The sequence below is a fragment of the Anomaloglossus baeobatrachus genome, chromosome 1, assembly GCF_048569485.1.
Source record: "Anomaloglossus baeobatrachus isolate aAnoBae1 chromosome 1, aAnoBae1.hap1, whole genome shotgun sequence".
In the NCBI taxonomy this organism is placed as follows: domain Eukaryota; kingdom Metazoa; phylum Chordata; class Amphibia; order Anura; family Aromobatidae; genus Anomaloglossus; species Anomaloglossus baeobatrachus.
In genome coordinates this window covers 794605807-794625954 of record NC_134353.1, presented here as the reverse complement: position 1 = coordinate 794625954, position 20148 = coordinate 794605807, and the positions used below count along the sequence as shown (strand labels likewise).

Genomic DNA, 20148 nt, shown 5'->3' with positions numbered 1-20148 from the left:
CAAAAGTAAGGGGTACTTTACACGCTGCGACATCGCTAGCGATTTATCGTCTGGGTCACGGTGTTTGTGACGCACATCCGGCGTCGTTAGCGACATCGCAGTGTGTGACACGTACGAGCGACCTTCAACGATCGCAACAGTGGTAAAAATCGTTGGTGTTGGAGAGGTCGTCCAAACACCAAATATTGTTGTCTGGTGAGTAGTGATGTTGTTCATCGTTCCTGCGGCATCACACATCGCTATGTGTGACACCGCAGGAGCGACGAACATCTCCTTACCTCCGTCCACCGGCAATGAGGAAGGAAGGAGGTGGGCAGCATGTTCCAGCCGCTCATCTCCGCCCCTCCTCTGCTATTGGACGGCTGCCGTGTGACGCTGCACGAACGGGCCCCTTAGAAAGGCGGTTCACAGGCAACAGCGACGTCGTTAGGCAGGTAAGTACGTGTGTCGGATGTTAGCAATGTGCGCCACGGGTAGCGATTTGCCCGTGACGCACAACCGACGGGGGCGGGTACGCTCGCTAGCAATATCGGTACCGATATCGCAGCATGTAAAGTACCCCTAAGAGTACACACCTAGGAGAAAATGCCAAAATGTGCCCAAAGTGTCAATATTTTGTGTGGCCACCATTAATTTCAAGCACTGCCTTAACTTTCTTAGGCATGGAATTCACTAAAACTTCATATGAGTCACTGGAATCCTCTTCCACTCCTTCATGACGACATTACAGAGCTTGTGGATGTTAGAGACCTTGCTCTCCTCCACCTTCAGTTTGAGGACCCCCAAAGGTGCTCAATAGGGTTTAGGTCTGGAGACATGCTTAGCCAGTCCAGCACATTTAGCCTCAGTTTCTGTAACGCCTGCTTGGATCCACAGACTCAGACGGGCTAGAATGGACAGGCTAGAGGGAAGCCACTCACCAAGCAAGACGCCCAGAGCCCTGAAACCCTTTAACCCCTATACAGGGATTTGGAATTACACAGGGCCCTGGAGATCACTACCTGCGGAAAGGCTGCAGTCTGAGAGCGTAGTCGTCAGGCAGGGTCATACCAGGAATTGCGGAACAGGGACAGAATCGGCAGGCAAGGACGTAATCAGAAACAAGCAGAGGTCAAAACCGGATCGGGCAGCGAGGTACAAAAACAGCAGGCAGGAGGGTAGTCAGGAAACAAGCGGTAATCGGCACACAAAATCACAGAACAGGACGAAACAGGTGCCAGAATTTTCAGAACTATCTCTGGCAGAGGTCAGCAGACAGGAGGTGCGTTAAAAAGGGTGTGGTGTCTTCCCATAGGCTGTAGCTGAATGATGGTACTTCAGCTGGGAGACACCTGCCACCTACAGTCAGCCAGTGGCACTGCAGATCCCCAGGAAACCCAGACCAGGGGATGAGCGGAGCCTGCGCCCACCCTGGCATCGACTCCTCTTCCATCACCAGAACTATCCATGGCAGGAATACGGCGTCGCCTGGCGTTCGGAGTAGAAGTCGATGGAGCGGACTCTGGTGGTGACGTAACAGTTTCTTTTGTAAGGTAGTGATAGTTTTGGAAGTGTTTTGGGGGTTGTTATGTTGGAATACTGCCCTGTGGCTCAGTTTCCCGAAGGGAGGGGATCATGCTTTGTTTCAATATGTAACAGTAAATGTTGAAATTCATGGTTTCCTCAATGAACTGTAACTCCTGACAGTCACCAGTACTCATGCTTCCCCAAACCATGATATTCCACGACAATGCTTGACAGTAGGCAAGACACACTTGTCTTTGTACTCCTCAACCGGTTGCCACCACACGCACGTGACACCATCTAAACCAAATGTAGCGCTGGAGTCCCTGCACCAATTGCTCCTCTCCCCGCAGGGACGCGTGCTCACTCACCACCATGGCCAGCGCTCCACATGGGTGCTTCCTGCTTCTCTCGGGGCCTATGCATGCAGCACAGGGCCTCCAGGAGTGCTCCTAGGACGTGCGCACACACCGCTGCCCTACTCTTAAAAGTTAAAAGGCCAACGCATCGCTGAGAGGCACTGGATCCTTCAAGCACTCTCCCACTAGCAGGGGTGCCTGATCATTGCCCTTGTTTAGTTAGTGGTTTGTTCCCTAGCCAGCTAGTTCTCAGGTCCTGTTGTCCGTCCTGTCCTGCCTGTACCTGGTTTTAGCCTGTCCTGTTGACACCTGGCTCCAGTCCTTCCGGGACCTGGTTTTAGCCCATCCTGCCCTGTTGGTACCTGGTTCCTGTCCTTCCTGTTCTGTTGGTACCTGCTACCTATCCGTCCTGCACTGTTGGCTCTAGTGACTCTGTCTTTCTGTCCTAGCCCAGCCATCTGCCTCAGCAACTCTGGTGGTCTCAGCCTTGCTAGTGACTCTGCCTGTCCATTCTGGTCGTGCCATCTGCCCTAGCTACTCTGATGGTTCCTGTCCTGCTACTGACTCTGCCTGTCCGTCCTGCCCGTGCTGTGTGCCTCAGCGCCCCTCGTGGTCCCTGTCTACACTTGAGCCAGTCTGCAACTGTGTATATTCGTGCCCTGGGGTCAGCTGCCACAGTCCTGGTCCCTGACCTGGGATTAGCACATGGCGTCTGCCTCGCGGTTGGCGCTTAGTCAAGCACCTCCCACTAAATGGTAATCCTGGGGCCCAGCGGCTTCAAGTGTTACACCAAATAAGTTTATCTTGGTTTCATCAGACCACAGGACATGGTTCCAGTAATCCTTATCCTTAAGGCCACGTCTCACTAAAGGCTGCTTTACACGTGTCGATTACGATCGCACTCGCCCCCATCGTTTGTGCGGCACGGGAAATTTCTTGCCCGTGTCGCACAAAGTCTGTAAGCCCCATCACACGTACTTACCTTCCGAACGACCTCGCTGTGGGCGGCAAACATCCTCTTCCTGAAGGGGGAGGGACGTTCAGCGTCACAGCGACGTCACTCAGCGGCCGCCCAATAGAAGCAGAGCGGCTGAGATGAGCGGGACGTAACATCCCGCCCAGCTCCTTTCTTCCGCATTGCCGGCGGGACGCAGGTAAGCTGCAGCTCATCGTTCCCGGGGCGTCACACGGAGCGATGTGTGCTGCCTCGGGAACAATGAACAACCGGACATTCGATTTTTTGAAAATGAGCGACATGTCAACGAGCAACGATAAGGTGAGTATTTTTGCTCGATCACAGTCGCTCGTAGCTGTAATACGCTACGATATGTCAAACGATGCCGGATGTGCGTCACTTACGACGTGACCCCGACGACATATCATAAGATATATCGCAGAGTGTAACGTGCCCTTTAGCGACATCGCTAGTGACATCGCTGCTGAGTCACGTTTTTTGTGACGTAACAGCGATCTTGCTAGCGATGTCGCTGTGTGTGACATCCAGCAACGACGTGGCCCCTGCTGTGAGGTCGCCGGTCGTTGCTGAATGTCCTGGACCATTTTTTAGTTGTTGCTCTCCCGCTGTGAAGCATGCATCGCTGTGTTTGACAGTGAGAGAGCAACAATCTGAATGTGCAGGGAGCAGGCTTCTGCGGACGCTGGTAACCAAGGTACACATCGGGTAACCAAGCAAAGAGCTTTACCTTGGTTACCAGCGTCCGCAGCTTCTAGATTTACCTTGGTTACCAGCGTCACCAATTTACCTTGGTTACCAGCGTCCGCAGCTTCTAGAAGCCGGCTCCCTGCACACGTAGCCAAGGTACACATCGGGTAACTATAAGCAAAGTGTTTTGCTTAGTAACCCGATGTGTACCATAGTTGCGAAGCACAGCGTCATTAGGCGGGTCGCTGGTGGCTGATCTCTGATCGCTGTGGAGATCTGCCTGTTTGACCAGCGACCATGTAGCGACGCTTCAGCGATCCCTGCCAGGTCAGATCGCTGGTGAGATCGCTGGAGCGTCGCTTAGTGTGACAGTACCTTTAGTCTGCTTGTCTTCAGCAAACTGTTTGCAGACTAATTTTATGCAGTGTGAGGTGTATGGTCTGAGCACTGACAGGCTGGCCCCCTACGCCTTTAACCACCGCAGCAATGCTGGCAGCACTCATATGTCTATTTTGAAAAGACAATGACTCTGAGCACATGTACTCAACTTCTTTAGTCAACAATGGAGAGGCCTGTACTAAGTAGAACCTGTCCTATTAAACTGCTGTATATTCTTGGCCAGTGTATTGCCGCTCAGTTTCAAGGTGTTGGCAATCTTCTTATGCCTCAGCAATCTTTATGTAAAGAAACAGTTCTTTTTTTTCATATCCTCAGAGAATTCTTTGCAATGAGGTGCCATGGTGAACTTCCAGTGATCAGTTTGAGGGTACGCGCACACGAGCGTATGACTCGCACAAGTGCTCCATTTAAGACAATGGTGCAGCTCACATTTGCAAATTTTTCCTCAGCCCTAATCGGACTGAAGAATAAAATCACAGCATGCTGCGATTGTCTGCGAGTCTCGGATTACTCGCACTCATACAAGACTATGAGTGAGAGTGAAACATCGGAATGCACTCGAATGACATCCGAGTGCAGTGTGATATACGCACAGGCTGACAATAGCGGAGATGGAGAAATCACTCTTTCCTCCACAGCTGTGATCCAATTGCAAGGTCGGATCACAGTTGCATGACACTCTGTTCACGCTCACAGCAGAGCGAGAGCCAAGGGTCATTAGCATATCGCATCGGATGCCATACACTTGCGTGACTTCAGCCTGAGTGTTTGAGAGATAACACCAAATTGAACACACCTGCTCCCCATTCACACCTGAGACCTGGCAACACTAATGAGTCACATGACACCGGGGAGGGAAAATGGCTAATTGGGCACAATCTGGTTATCCTCACTTAGGGGGGCACACCTAATTTACACTGTTATACAAGCTGTACACTGACTACTTAACATCTTCAGTATTTTCCCATGACAGTGTATAATAAAATATTTACAAAAATGTGGGGGTTGTACTCACTTTTGTGATATACTGTACAGCTAGACTTATTAAACTAATTGCTGTGTATTCACTTTTTCTTTGAAACATCAATAAACACAACAGAACAACACAAAATAACTCTAACAAAGACGTGTTAACACACAATGGAAGGAAAATAAAGATCGTGGATGCATAAAAGATACCGGTCTGTAGGTTTCCTTCTTTGCTTAAGGTCCAGTCACACTAAGCAACTTACCAGCGATCCCAACAACGATAGGGATCGCTGGTAAGTTGCTAGGAGGTTGCTGGTGAGATGTCACACTGCGACGCTCCAGCGATCCCACCAGCAACCTGACCTGGCAGGGATCGCTGGAGCGTCGCTACACAAGTTGCTGGTGAGCTCACCAGCAACCAGTGACAAGCCCCCAGCGCAGCGTGGAAGATGCTGCGCTTGGTAACTAAGGTAAATATCGGGTAACCAACCCGATATTTACCTTGGTTACCACCGCACGGAGCTACACGTGCAGAGAGCAGGGAGCAGCGCACACTGAGCGCTGGCTCCTTGCTCTCCTAGTTACAGCACACATCGGGTTAATTAACCCGATGTGTGCTGCAGCTAAATGTGCACAGAGCAGCGAGCAGAGCACAATGCTTAGCGCTGGCTCCTTGCTCTCCTAGTTACAGCACACATCGGGTTAATTAACCCGATGTGTGCTGCAGCTACATGTGCACAGAGCAGGAGCCGGCACTGACAGTGAGAGTGGAGGAGGCTGGTATCAAAGGTAAATATCGGGTAACCAAGGACAGGGCTTCTTGGTTACCCGATGTTTACATTGGTTACCAGCCTCCGCAGAAGCCGGCTCCTGCTGCCTGCACATTTAGTTGTTGCTGTCTCGCTGTCACACACAGCGATGTGTGCTTCACAGCGGGACAGCAACAACTAAAAAATGGCCCAGGACATTCAGCAACAACCAACGACCTCACAGCAGGGGCCAGGTTGTTGCTGGATGTCACACACAGCAACATCGCTAGCAACGTCACAAAAGTTGTTCGTTAGCAGCGATGTTGCTAGCGATGTTGCTTAGTGTGACGGGGCCTTTACAATGTATATAAAAAAGGAGAATACTAAGTGGTCTTTGAAATTACAGGCAGTTTTTTGTAACTTACATTATCCTTTGTTCTTCTTTAAAAGCAATAATTGCATTATCTACTTCTTCCATCATTTCTCTAAGCCTCTCAACAACTGCAAAGAAAAAACAGTGAAATGTGACATCCAGTGTTACAAATGTAACATGAGAAAGAAGGGAATTTTGTTTACTTACCGTAAATTCCTTTTCTTCTAGCTCCAATTGGGAGACCCAGACAATTGGGTGTATAGGCTATGCCTCCGGAGGCCGCACAAAGTATTACACTAAAAGTGTAAAGCCCCTCCCCTTCTGCCTATACACCCCCCGTGCTCCCACGGGCTCCTCAGTTTTGGTGCAAAAGCAAGAAGGAGGAAAAAAATTATAAACTGGTTTAAAGTAAATTCAATCCGAAGGAATCTCGGAGAACTGAAACCATTCAACATGAACAACATGTGTACACAAAAAAACAGGGGCGGGTGCTGGGTCTCCCAATTGGAGCTAGAAGAAAAGGAATTTACGGTAAGTAAACAAAATTCCCTTCTTCTTTGTCGCTCCATTGGGAGACCCAGACAATTGGGACGTCCAAAAGCAGTCCCTGGGTGGGTAAATAATACCTTAAAATAGAGCCGTAACGGCTCCGTCCTACAGGTGGGCAACCGCCGCCTGAAGGACTCGCCTACCTAGGCTGGCATCTGCCGAAGCATAGGTATGCACCTGATAGTGTTTCGTGAAAGTGTGCAGGCTCGACCAGGTAGCCGCCTGACACACCTGCTGAGCCGTAGCCTGGTGCCTCAAAGCCCAGGACGCACCCATGGCTCTGGTAGAATGGGCCTTCAGCCCTGAGGGAACCGGAAGCCCAGCAGAACGGTAAGCTTCGAGAATTGGTTCCTTGATCCACCGAGCCAGGGTTGATTTGGAAGCCTGTGACCCTTTACGCTGGCCAGCGACAAGGACAAAGAGTGCATCCGAGCGGCGCAGGGGCGCCGTACGAGAAATGTAGAGTCTGAGTGCTCTCACCAGATCTAACAAGTGCAAATCCTTTTCACATTGGTGAACTGGATGAGGACAAAAAGAGGGTAAGGAGATATCCTGATTGAGATGAAAGGGGGATACCACCTTAGGGAGAAATTCCGGAACCGGACGCAGAACCACCTTGTCCTGGTGAAACACCAGGAAGGGGGCTTTGCATGACAGAGCTGCCAGCTCAGACACTCTCCGAAGTGAAGTGACTGCTACTAGGAAAACCACTTTCTGCGAAAGGCGTGCGAGAGAAATATCCCTCATTGGCTCGAACGGTGGTTTCTGAAGAACCATCAGCACCCTGTTCAGATCCCAGGGTTCCAACGGACGTTTGTAAGGAGGAACGATGTGACAAACCCCCTGCAGAAACGTGCGTACCTGTGGAAGTCTGGCCAGGTGCTTCTGAAAAAACACAGAGAGCGCAGAGACTTGTCCCTTAAGGGAGCCGAGTGACAAACCCTTTTCCAATCCGGACTGAAGAAAGGACAGGAAAGTGGGCAAGGCAAATGGCCAGGGAGAAAAACCCCGAGCAGAGCACCACGACAGGAAAATTTTCCACGTCCTGTGGTAAATCTTAGCGGACGTTGGTTTCCTAGCCTGTCTCATAGTGGCAATGACCTCCTGGGATAATCCTGAAGACGCTAAGATCCAGGACTCAATGGCCACACAGTCAGGTTGAGGGCCGCAGAATTCAGATGGAAAAACGGCCCTTGAGACAGCAAGTCTGGTCGGTCTGGTAGTGCCCACGGTTGGCCGACCGTGAGATGCCACAGATCCGGGTACCACGACCTCCTCGGCCAGTCTGGGGCGACGAGGATGGCGCGGCGGCAGTCGGCCCTGATCTTGCGTAACACTCTGGGCAACAGTGCCAGCGGAGGAAACACATAAGGGAGTTGAAACTGCGACCAATCTTGAACTAAGGCGTCTGCCGCTAGAGCTCTGTGATCGTGAGAACGTGCCATGAATGCCGTGACCTTGTTGTTGTGCCGGGACGCCATTAGGTCGACGTCCGGCATCCCCCAGCGGCAACAGATCTCCTGAAACACGTCCGGGTGAAGGGACCATTCCCCTGCGTCCATGCCCTGGCGACTGAGAAAATCTGCTTCCCAGTTTTCCACGCCTGGGATGTGAACTGCGGAGATGGTGGAGGCCGTGGCTTCCACCCACATCAAAATCCGCCGGACTTCCTGGAAGGCTTGCCGACTGCGTGTTCCTCCTTGGTGGTTGATGTAAGCCACCGCTGTGGAGTTGTCCGACTGAATTCGGATCTGCTTGCCTTCCAGCCACTGCTGGAACGCTTTCAGGGCAAGATACACTGCCCTGATCTCCAGAACATTGATCTGAAGTGAGGACTCTTGCTGGGTCCACGTACCCTGAGCCCTGTGGTGGAGAAAGACTGCTCCCCACCCTGACAGACTCGCGTCCGTCGTGACCACCGCCCAGGATGGGGGTAGGAAGGATTTCCCCTTCGATAATGAAGTGGGAAGAAGCCACCACCGAAGGGAAGCTTTGGTTGCCTGAGAGAGGGAGACGTTCCTGTCGAGGGACGTCGGCTTCCTGTCCCATTTGCGTAGGATGTCCCATTGAAGAGGACGCAGGTGAAACTGCGCGAAAGGGACTGCCTCCATTGCTGCCACCATCTTCCCCAGGAAGTGCATGAGGCGCCTCAAGGGGTGTGACTGACCTTGAAGGAGAGATTGCACCCCCGTCTGTAGTGAACGCTGCTTGTTCAGCGGAAGCTTCACTATCGCTGAGAGGGTATGAAACTCCATGCCAAGATATGTCAGCGATTGGGCCGGTGTCAGATTTGACTTTGGAAAATTGATGATCCACCCGAAACTCTGGAGAGTCTCCAGAGTAGCGGTGAGGCTGTGCTGGCATGCCTCTTGAGAGGGAGCCTTGACCAGCAGATCGTCTAAGTAAGGGATCACTGAGTGTCCCTGAGAGTGGAGGACCGCGACTACTGTAGCCATGACCTTGGTGAAAACCCGTGGGGCTGTCGCCAGGCCGAAAGGCAGTGCCACGAACTGAAGGTGTTCGTCTCCTATGGCGAAGCGCAGAAAGCGCTGATGCTCTGGAGCAATCGGAACGTGGAGATAAGCATCTTTGATATCGATCGATGCAAGGAAATCTCCTTGAGACATTGAGGCGATGACGGAGCGGAGGGATTCCATCCGGAACCGCCTGGTCTTTACGTGTTTGTTGAGCAGTTTTAGGTCCAGGACAGGACGGAAAGACCCGTCCTTCTTTGGAACCACGAACAAGTTGGAGTAAAAACTGTGACCCTGTTGCTGAAGAGGAACAGGGACCACCACTCCTTCTGCCTTCAGAGTGCCCAGCGCCTGCAGAAGAGCATCGGCTTGCTCGGGAGGCGGAGATGTCATGAAGAATCGAGTCGGAGGATGAGAGCTGAACTCTATCCTGTAACCGTGAGACAGAATGTCTCTCACCCAACGGTCTTTTACCTGTGGCAGCCAGGTGTCGCAAAAGCGGGAGAGCCTGCCACCGACCGAGGATGCGGTGTGAAGCGGCCGTAAGTCATGAGGAAGCCGCCTTGGTAGCGGCACCTCCGGCGGTCTTTTTAGGGCGTGACTTAGACCGCCATGAATCGGAGTTCCTCTGATCCTTCTGAGGCCTTTTGGACGAGGAGAATTGGGACCTGCCCGCACCCCGAAAGGACCGAAACCTCGACTGTCCCCTCCTCTGTTGGGGTAAGTTTGGTTTGGCCTGGGGTAAGGATGTTTCCTTTCCCTTGGATTGCTTGATGATTTCATCCAATCTCTCACCAAACAAACGGTCGCCAGAAAAAGGCAAACCGGTTAAGCACTTTTTGGAAGCCGAATCTGCCTTCCATTCCCGCAGCCACAAGGCCCTGCCGTACGGCTCGCAGAGTCCAGGACAGCATTAATAGCGTAAGACGCAAATGCCGACTTTTGAGATGTTATGGAAGCCACTTGCGGCGCAGACGTACGTGTGAGTGCGTCAATTTGCGCTTGACCCGCTGAGATAGCTTGGAGTGCCCATACGGCTGCAAATGCTGGAGCAAAAGACGCGCCGATAGCTTCATAGATGGATTTCAACCAGAGCTCCATCTGTCTGTCAGTGGCATCCTTGAGTGAAGCCCCATCTTCAACTGCCACTACGGATCTAGGCGCCAGTCTGGAGATTGGAGGATCCACCTTGGGACACTGAGTCCAGCCCTTGACCACGTCAGGGGGAAAGGGATAACGTGTATCCTTAAGGCGCTTAGAAAAACGCTTATCTGGACAAGCCCGGTGTTTCTGGACTGCCTCTCTGAAGTCAGAGTGGTCCAGAAACATACTCGTTGTACGCTTGGGGAACCTGAAACGGAATTTCTCCTGCTGAGAAGCTGACTCCTCTACTGGAGGAGCTGAGGGAGAAATATCCAACATTTGATTTATGGACGCGATAAGATCATTCACTATGGCGTCCCCATCAGGAGTATCAAGGTTGAGAGCGGCCTCAGGATCAGAATCCTGATCAGCTACCTCCACTGCATCATACAGAGAGTCCTCCCGCTGAGACCCTGAACAATGTGATGATGTCGAGGGAATTTCCCAGCGAGCTCGCTTAGGCGGTCTGGGACTGCGGTCCGTGTCAGAGACCTCACCCTGGGATCTATGAGACACCCCGGGAGGACATGGTTGTTCCAACGGAGGGGAACCAGGGGGCAATGATTCCACAGTGCCCATGGTCTGAGATACCGGTCTGGACTGCAAAGCTTCTAGTATCTTAGCCATAGTCTCAGACAGCCTTTCAGTAAAAACTGTAAACTCCGTCCCTGTCACCTGGACAGTGTTAGCAGGTGGTTCCCCCTGGGCCACCCTTAGCAGAGGCTCCGGCTGAGTAAGTGCCACAGGGGCCGAGCAGTGCACACAATGAGGGTCAGTGGAACCTGCCGGTAGTGAAGCCGTACATGCGGCGCAGGCAGCATAGTAAGCCTGTGTTTTGGCACCCCTGCTTCTTGTGGGCGCCATGCTGTTGTCTCCCCTGAGCAACCCAGGAGGGTATATAGCCAAAAATCAACCGTGCACTATACAGTGTAAAGTATAGCCTATAATCATATAATCTATAAGTACACTTCTGCACAAGTGGGGCCAGCACCAGAGGTGCTGCTTACCGGCCGCTCAAAACGGTTGTGTGGCCACCAGAATCCCTGCCTGGGTCTCCCAGAGCTTGTCTCCCCTCTCCAGCGTCAGAAGAGCTGACAGGAATGGCTGCCGGCGTCCTGAGGAGAGGAGGGGGCCGTGGGCGTGCCCTAGAAAGTGCGGGAAACTGGTGCCCCACTGTGCACAGTGAGGGGGGTGGAGTATGCAAAGCATGCTCCAGCCCTCAGTGCTGACATTCTGTACAGCGTCCCGCCCTTCCCCTGACTGGCAGGCCTGGGGGCGGGAAGAGAATGAGACTAGGCCGCAAAAGCCGGGGACTAGAGTAATAAGCGCGGCCGCCGTATAAGCGCGGTCGGCGCGGATGTCCCCGGCGCACTAACAGTCCCAGCCGCGCCGCATGTATAACAATGGCAGCGGCGGTCAGCGCGGTAGTCCCCAATACACTACACACCCAGCCACGCTGCAGCGTGTGATGGCACAATTGCGGTCAGCGCCGCTGTCCCCGGCGTACTAACACACCCAGCAATGCTGGAGTGTTTCTGTGCGCGGTCCCCACGGGGACACAGAGTACCTCAAAGTAGCAGGGCCATGTCCCTGACGATACTCGGCTCCATTATCCAGCAGAGTCCCCAGGGGCTGTGGATGGAGCACGGTCTCAGTGCCTGGAGACCGATTAGGATCCCACTTCACCCAGAGCCCTAAATGGGATGGGGAAGGAAAACAGCATGTGGGCTCCAGCCTCCGTACCCGCAATGGATACCTCAACCTTAACAACACCGCCGACAAGAGTGGGGTGAGAAGGGAGCATGCTGGGGGCCCTGTTATGGGCCCTCTTTTCTTCCATCCGACATAGTCAGCAGCTGCTGCTGACTAATCTGTGGAGCTATGCGTGCATGTCTGCCTCCTTCGCACAAAGCAAAAAACTGAGGAGCCCGTGGGGTGTATAGGCAGAAGGGGAGGGGCTTTACACTTTTAGTGTAATACTTTGTGCGGCCTCCGGAGGCATAGCCTATACACCCAATTGTCTGGGTCTCCCAATGGAGCGACAAAGAAATGCATTGTACAATTTCTTGTGCACTTTCTCCTGAGTGAACAAATACCCCCATCTGTGAAACATTAGTGAGCTCAGGGTAAAAGCTTTGGAAATAAATCCAATATTAAATGAGGTAATGGAAAATCTTTACTATTAAAATGAGAAAATATGTGGATTTTAAATATCTGATGATTTGCCATTCTTAAGATTGTATATTATTGAAAATGTATAATTCATGTGTGCCCTGTGTATGTTTCTCAATGTATCTTTAACATGGGAGTGATAACAGCGAACTCTGGACAATAGCTTGAGACAGGTTATACTGATGAAGTTTGGGTAATTGTCTTTTGGAGCCTTTGATAACATTCTAAAGAGTGCAATCCTTTATTGAATAATTGTTTCATTGTATAATTGCACATTTGAATATTCTAATTACGAATGACATTGTCTTGTGATTTACTCCCTCTCTAGCTTTATAAAAATGGCTTATGTTGTAAATTTATCTATGCTATGAGTAAGGACCTCACGGTCTGAAACGCGTAAGCGGTGTGCATTGGTGCTAATACCATGTTCTATTTTATGGGCCATGTTTGTAATAATTTTTTGAAATAAAGTAATTGATTTTATCTGGACGAGTGCTGGATCTCCTTTTGCATACGAGTATCCTGGATTGCCCAGCGTCTTGTTTTCCTTGCACCGCACAGTATCAAGTGGATTCACAGCCAGTAATATAGACACTGAATAGGTGAGCGGAAAGAAACTACTATTTGAATTTGCAATTTCTCTTGAGTATATCGATATTCCATATGTGGTGGAAAACTACTGTATAGGCACACTGCCAAGAAGTGACGTTTTGAAGAGCAGACTTTGATGGAATGGTCTGCAGGTATCATGTCACGTTTGGAGAGTCCTTGAGGTGCCAAAACAGTAGAAACTCCCCTCCCACAAGTGACCATATAATAGAATTGATCAAGGTATTTACCTGGTATGAGAGTTTTATAATTTTAGCATATGTGAGTTTTGTAGAAATAAAATTTAGTAGTCCTTGGATGAGTGGTAGACTTTAGAACATTCTGGTATGCATAGGCCAGTTGTCACATTGGGAAGTGGTGTCCTTTCTTACCCCCTTCTGTAACACACTCGGCATTTTTTTTTTTTTTTTGCAACCTTCCTCTCTTTACAGTTTGAGAGACCTCACTTGGGAAATGTTGAGCCATCTTCAGTTCCAAAGGCACTGGGGCCCGTTGCTTTCCGACTTCAAAACATTAAGGCCTTGATCACTATCTCCTGAAATTGATGAAAGGTGACAGTTTGGCCTGAACATTGTGATAGCACGAAAGTGGTATATAGTGCCTTCTCTATACGGCCTGCGTTTTATACCACACTTTTGTTTTCTGCATGGCACTGTAGGGCTGGAGGACTTGATCACCCACAGCCATTTGTTTCACTTCACATATATATAGCTTGGTCCTTTGCTTCCCATACAGAGCAAGTTTTTTAACTGCAGGTGATGGTACATATAAGCTAAGAACCCCAAAAATAGAGATTACCTTGGCGTTGGTTTTGGGGCTGTTTTGCATTGATCAATACAATGGCTAAACATCTCTTTTTTTCCTATTATTCATAGCAGTTATGCATATTCCATTTTCATGTTTTTCCCTTTTTCAGATAGTTCATTGTATTTTTCAGTCTAGTATTCCCATAGCAGTTTTGCTTTTCATCATTCCCATATACATTGTGACTTGTGTGCAACTCTTTATCCTATTGCATAGTTATGTTTTTGAGTCTTGCACCATGTTCACACCATTGGTGTTCCAGACATACATTCTTTAGTTTGATCAGAGAGATCAACTTAAAGTGTATTAGGGACTCACCCACAAAGGTTTCCCTTTGGGAAATGTACACAGATGCAGAGAAGACAGAAAACTTAACTTCTCTATATTCTCCATTGCTTGTGTCCGCAGTAATTGGACTGCACTCAGATGACATCTGAATGCAATCCGATGTTTCACTCACACTCATAGACTTGTATGTGCACATATGATCCAACTATTGGAGCCACTCACGGTATGCTGCGATTGTTTTCTGTTTTTCTGATGTCGAATCGGCATGACAGAAAAAGGATTATGGATCTGTAATGCCCCGTAGTAGAACACTGGTCTGAGTGTTATCTGATAAAACATAGGATACCACACGGCATTGTTATACGTTTGTGTGAGCGTACTGTAAAACATACATGTCTGTAATAATCAGTATAAGGTGTTCACAAGGTACCAATACATGTAGTGGAGCTAAACTCAAAACAGTATGACCAACCAGAAAATAAATTTCCACAAGAGCATAAAAGCTCAAGAATTTATTAATTTAATCATTAACAATTTCAGAAACAACTTATTAGACCAAAATATGTCAAATTCAGTTAACAAGGATCGCTAGTTCCAAATGATCCACAGCACAAAATACCAATGGTTAACTGGCCACAGAATCCATGTCCACTTCTAATAGAAATTCTGTCTGGCAGATACCAAGCACATAGTAAGTTTACATTTTTTTATGGGGACAGAATTTTTATTAGAATCTGTCATTGGTATTGACGTGGTTATACTACCTTTTTTACCACTAGGTAGTGGTCATTATCTAGTATTTGATTGTGAATAAATACTATATGGCTTATATTGAAATTAATATTCTACTATAGATATGACCACATTATTTTTTCACCACTAGGTGGTACTTATTACCTTTTGTACTATTTTCTGATTGATTATAGTTCATTTATGTATTATTGTAAACTCTGTATTTTGGCAGTGGACATGGATTCTATACCCAGTTAACCACTGGTATATTTTGCTGTAGATCATTTGCAACTAGCGATCCTTGTTACCTGAATTTGACATATTTTGGTCTAATAAGTTGTTTCTGAAATTTTTAATGATTAAATTAATACATTCTTGAGCTTGTGTACTCTTGTGGAAAATTATTTTCTGGTTGGTCATGGCTGTAATAATGAAGATTCTGATTCATGTTACCTGTAGATCGGGTAGCATAAATCTCAAGACTGGTTTAACTCAATTGGGCTATCATTTTTTTTTGACAGGACAATGACAAAACATACTGCCAGAATTACCAACCTGGTAAAAAGCAAAGCCATGGAGTGTTGTTTCAGATGACCTGGCCTCCACAATAATTTGACTAAAGCTACTAAACGTCTATGGAAAAAAAACATGTGGCTGCTGGTGGCTACCTCATAAAGTTGGTTATAAAAATTCCGCAGGGGTGTGCTTTTATATTATTTTGACTTGTGCTGTATTAAAATACCCTAATTATTTGATTTGCATTTACAATTCTGTCTTATATCTCTGTGCAGCGTACTTACACTCGGGGGTAGGTTTCACATCTTTAAGCTGGAGCTGGAGCCGCCGGACATTGTTGTGGATTTTTGTGAGTTGTTGTTCGGTTTTATTTTCTGTGAACAAAAGTGACAGGATAAAAAACAACCTGTGTCACATGTCTAAAACTATATCAATACAAACATCAGATAAAACAATAATACAGTAAATCTAATGCATACTCTCTGCTTTTCTGCTGTTTGCCAGCTTTTGCTCATACTCGTCCAGCATACTGTACTCAATACGGAAGTCATTCTTCTTGTTATAGAGATGCCCATTCTTGTCTTTTTCTAAAACAGCTATTCTAAAGGAAGAAAAAAAAATGGGATAAAAATAGAAATCAGACAAATCACATGCAAATCAAAAAAGTAGACAGGTAAATTAGGCTAAAACCAATAGCAGCAATGAGATTTTTTATTATTGGGAAAGCTGAAGCCAAAAAACTAGAGACTCACTCAGAGATGCCAAGCTGTTCTTAACAACCAATTTGGAAAGCACAATGAATAGTTACATAGGGTAAGATTCCAAGTGTTTCTATGCCACTTTATAGTTACTTGTGTTATGACATCCATTCACAGTCATATATGTATAAAAAAGAGAATTTTGTTACTTACCGTAAATTCTTTTTCTTATAGTTCCGTATTGGGAGACCCAGACCATGGGTGTTTAGCTTCTGCCTCCGGAGGACACACAAAGTACTACACTTAAAAGTGTAGCTCCTCCCTCTGAGCATATACACCCCCTCGTAGCCAGTTCTAGCCAGTTTAGTGCAAAAGCTGAAGGAGAATAGCCACCCACAAGTAGAACCGAGTAAGAACCGGAACAACCGGAGACTCTGTCCACGACAACAGCCGGTGATAACACACGGAACAAGAAAATTGCCAACAGGCAACAGGGAGGGTGCTGGGTCTCCCAATACGGAACTATAAGAAAAAGAATTTACGGTAAGTAACAAAATTCTCTTTTTCTTTATCGTTCCTTTGGGAGACCCAGACCATGGAACGTTCCAAAGCTGTCCCTGGGTGGGAATAAACAGAAAAAACTAAGAAGTAGGCGGAGCCTAACTTCACAAGTGGGCGACAGCCGCCTGAAGGACGCGTCTGCCCAAGCTCGCATCTGCCGAAGCATGAGCATGCACTTGGTAGTGCTTCGAAAAGATATGCAAGCTAGTCCAAGTGGCAGCCTGACAGACTTGTTGAGCCGTAGCCTGGTGCCTAAAAGCCCAAGAGGCACCGACAGCTCTGGCCAAGTGTGCTTTGATCCCCGGCGGGGGAGGCACCTGAGTACTCTGGTAGGCGTCCGAAATGGTCGATCTAATCCAACGGGCCAAGGTCGGCTTAGAAGCAGAGAGACCCTTGCGCCGCCCTGTGGTTAGCACAAAAAGAGAGGTGCACCGCCTAAGCACAGCGGTGCGAGCCACATAAATCCGGAGAGCACGCACCAGATCTAGAGTATGCAGCGCTTTCTCAAAGCGATGAACAGGGGTCGGACAGAAGGAAGGCAAGGAAATATCCTGGTTAAGGTGGAAGGGAGAGACCACCTTAGGAAGAAAGTCCGGGGTCGGACGGAGAACTACCTTGTCTTGGTGAAAAACCAAAAAAGGTGACTCCGATGAGAGCGCAGCCAAATCAGAGACTCTCCTGAGAGAAGTTATGGCAACTAGAAAGGCCACCTTTTGAGAAAGACGATACAAAGAAACCTCCCTAAGAGGCTCAAAGGGGGGTTTCTGCAATACCGTGAGGACCAAGTTAAGGTCCCAGGGATCCAAGGGCCGCCGATAAGGTGGAATGATGTGAGACGCACCTTGCATGAAGGTGCGGACCTGAGACAGCCGAGCAAGATGCCGCTGGAACAAAACTGACAGAGCTGAGACTTGTCCCTTGAGAGAGTTGAGGGACAGTCCTAGCTGCAGACCGGACTGTAAAAAAGACAGAAGAGTCGGCAACGAGAATGGCCAAGGAGAATGGCCGGAAGAGCGACACCAGGACAGGAAAATTTTCCAAGTCCTGTGATAGATCGTGACGGAGGAAGACTTACGGGCCCGGGTCATAGTGGAGATGACTTCAGGAGGAATACCAGAAGTCGTCAAAATCCAGGACTCAAGAGCCACGCCGTCAATTTGAGTGCCGCAGAATTCCGGCAGAAAAATGGACCTTGCGAGAGCAGGTCTGGACGGTCCGGAAGATGCCACGGCTTCTCCACGGACAGTTGGAGCAGGTCCGGATACCAAGCTCGCCTGGGCCAGTCCGGTGCAATGAGAATGACTCGACAGTCCTCCATTCTGATCTTGCGCAGGACTCTGGGCAAGAGAGCTAGAGGGGGAAACACGTAGGACAGACGAAACTGGGACCAGTCTTGAACCAGAGCGTCCGCGGCGAAGGCCTGAGGATCGTGGAAGCGAGCCACGTAAACCGGAACCTTGTTGTTGTGACGGGATGCCATTAGGTCCACTTGCGGCAGATTGACTGAAACACTGCCGGGTGCAGGGACCACTCGCCACCGTCCACGGATTGACGGCTGAGATAATCTGCCTCCCAGTTTTCTACGCCAGGGATGTGGACTGCGGATATGGTGGACTTGGAGTCCTCCGCCCATTGAAGAATGCGTTGGACCTCCAACATTGCCAGGCGGCTGCGTGTCCCGCCTTGGTGATTGATGTAGGCAACCGCTGTCGCGTTGTCTGACTGGACTCGAATGTGCCTGCCCGCCAACAGGTGGTGAAAGGCTAGGAGAGCTAGAAGCACAGCTCTGGTTTCCAGCACATTGATTGAAAGGGCTGACTCGGACGGAGTCCAAGTGCCCTGAGCTCTGTGGTGGAGATGTACCGCTCCCCAGACGGATAGGCTGGCATCCGTGGTGAGAATCACCCAGGACGGAGCCAGGAAGGAGCGCCCTTGGGACAGGGAGAGGGGTTGAAGCCACCACTGAAGAGAGCTCCTGGTCCGTGGCGACAGAGCCACTAACCTCTGTAAGGAGGAAGTTCGCTTGTCCCAACAGCGGAGGATGTCCAGCTGCAGAGGACGCAGATGGAACTGGGCAAAGGGAACCGCCTCCATGGAAGCCACCATTTGACCCAGCACCTGCATCAGGCGCCTGAGGGTATAACGGCGGGGCCTCAGCAGAGAGCGCACCGCTAGCCGGAGAGACTGCTGTTTGATTAAGGGCAACTTCACAAGTGCCGGTAAAGTCTCGAACTGCATCGCTAGGTACGTGAGACTCTGAGTCGGTGTCAGAGTGGATTTGTGAAGATTGACAATCCACCCGAATTGGGCTAGGGTGGCGAGAGTGAGCGAAACACTCCGCTGACAGTCTGCGCTGGATAGACCCTTGACCAGAAGGTCGTCCAGGTAGGGGAGCACAGCCAACCCCTGGAGGTGCAGGACCGCAATCACTGCCGCCATGACCTTGGTGAATACCTGAGGGGCCGTGGCTAACCCGAAGGGGAGAGCCACGAATTGGAAATGATCCTCTCCTATCGCAAAACGTAACCAACGCTGATGTGACACTGCGATTGGCACATGTAGATAGGCATCTCTGATGTCGATGGACGCCAGGAACTCCCCTTGGGTCATAGAGGCAATGACTGATCGCAGTGACTCCATGCGAAAATGCCGCACCCGAACATGCTTGTTGAGAAGCTTGAGATCCAGGATGGGCCGGAAGGTACCGTCCTTTTTTGGAACTAGGAAGAGATTTGAGTAAAAACCTCTGAACCGTTCCTGAACGGGAACTGGGACAATCACTCCGTTTGCCTGCAAGGACGCCACGGCCTGCGAGAAGGCGGCGGCCTTGGAGCAGGGGGGAGTTGAGAGAAAAAATCTGTTTGGAGGGCTGGAAGAGGATTCTATCCTGTAGCCATGAGATACGATGTCTCTCACCCACTGATCGGAGACTTGCTTTAACCAAGCGTCGCCAAAGTGGGAGAGCCTGCCACCGACTAAGGACGTGGTTGGAGCGGGCCGAGAGTCATGTGGAAGCTGCCTTAGTGGCAGAACCTCCTGCGGTCTTCTGCGGACGCGCTTTCGGGCGCCAGTTGGATTTCTGATCCTTGGCTGAGTTAGCGGACGAGGCGGAAGGCTTAGAGGATGACCAGTTGGAGGAACGAAAGGAACGAAACCTCGATTGATTCCTACCCTGGGCGGGTTTCCTGGTCTTGGTTTGTGGCATGGAAGTACTCTTCCCGCCAGTAGCTTCTTTAATGATTTCATCCAGCTGTTCACCAAACAGCCGTGAACCAGCAAAAGGGAGCCCAGCAAGAAACTTCTTGGAAGAAGCATCTGCCTTCCACTCTCGAAGCCACAAAATCCTGCGGATAACAAGAGAATTAGCTGAAGCCACCGCAGTGCGGTGAGCAGCCTCTAGCATGGCAGACATGGCATAAGATGAAAAAGCTGAAGCCTGAGCAGTTAAGGTAACCATCTCAGGCATAGATTCCTTGGTGAGGGAATGCATCTCCTCTAGAGAAGCAGAGATGGCTTTGAGAGCCCACACTGCTGCAAAAGTCGGGGAAAACGCGGCCCCCGCAGCTTCATACACAGATTTGGCCAGA

At 49.7% G+C, this 20148-nt stretch overlaps 1 protein-coding gene across 1 annotated transcript in view; it reads right to left on the bottom strand.

Annotated features, from left to right (window-relative positions):
• CCDC112 (coiled-coil domain containing 112) overlaps nucleotides 1-20148 on the bottom strand; it is a 96749-nt gene that overhangs the window by 57207 nt on the left and 19394 nt on the right. Inside the window, exons 3-5 of the mRNA XM_075341892.1 lie at nucleotides 15782-15903; nucleotides 15587-15676; nucleotides 6068-6143 (exon numbers count right to left, since the gene is read on the bottom strand). Coding sequence (XP_075198007.1) covers nucleotides 6068-6143; nucleotides 15587-15676; nucleotides 15782-15903 — 288 coding nt within the window. The remainder of the gene's footprint in view (nucleotides 1-6067; nucleotides 6144-15586; nucleotides 15677-15781; nucleotides 15904-20148) is intronic.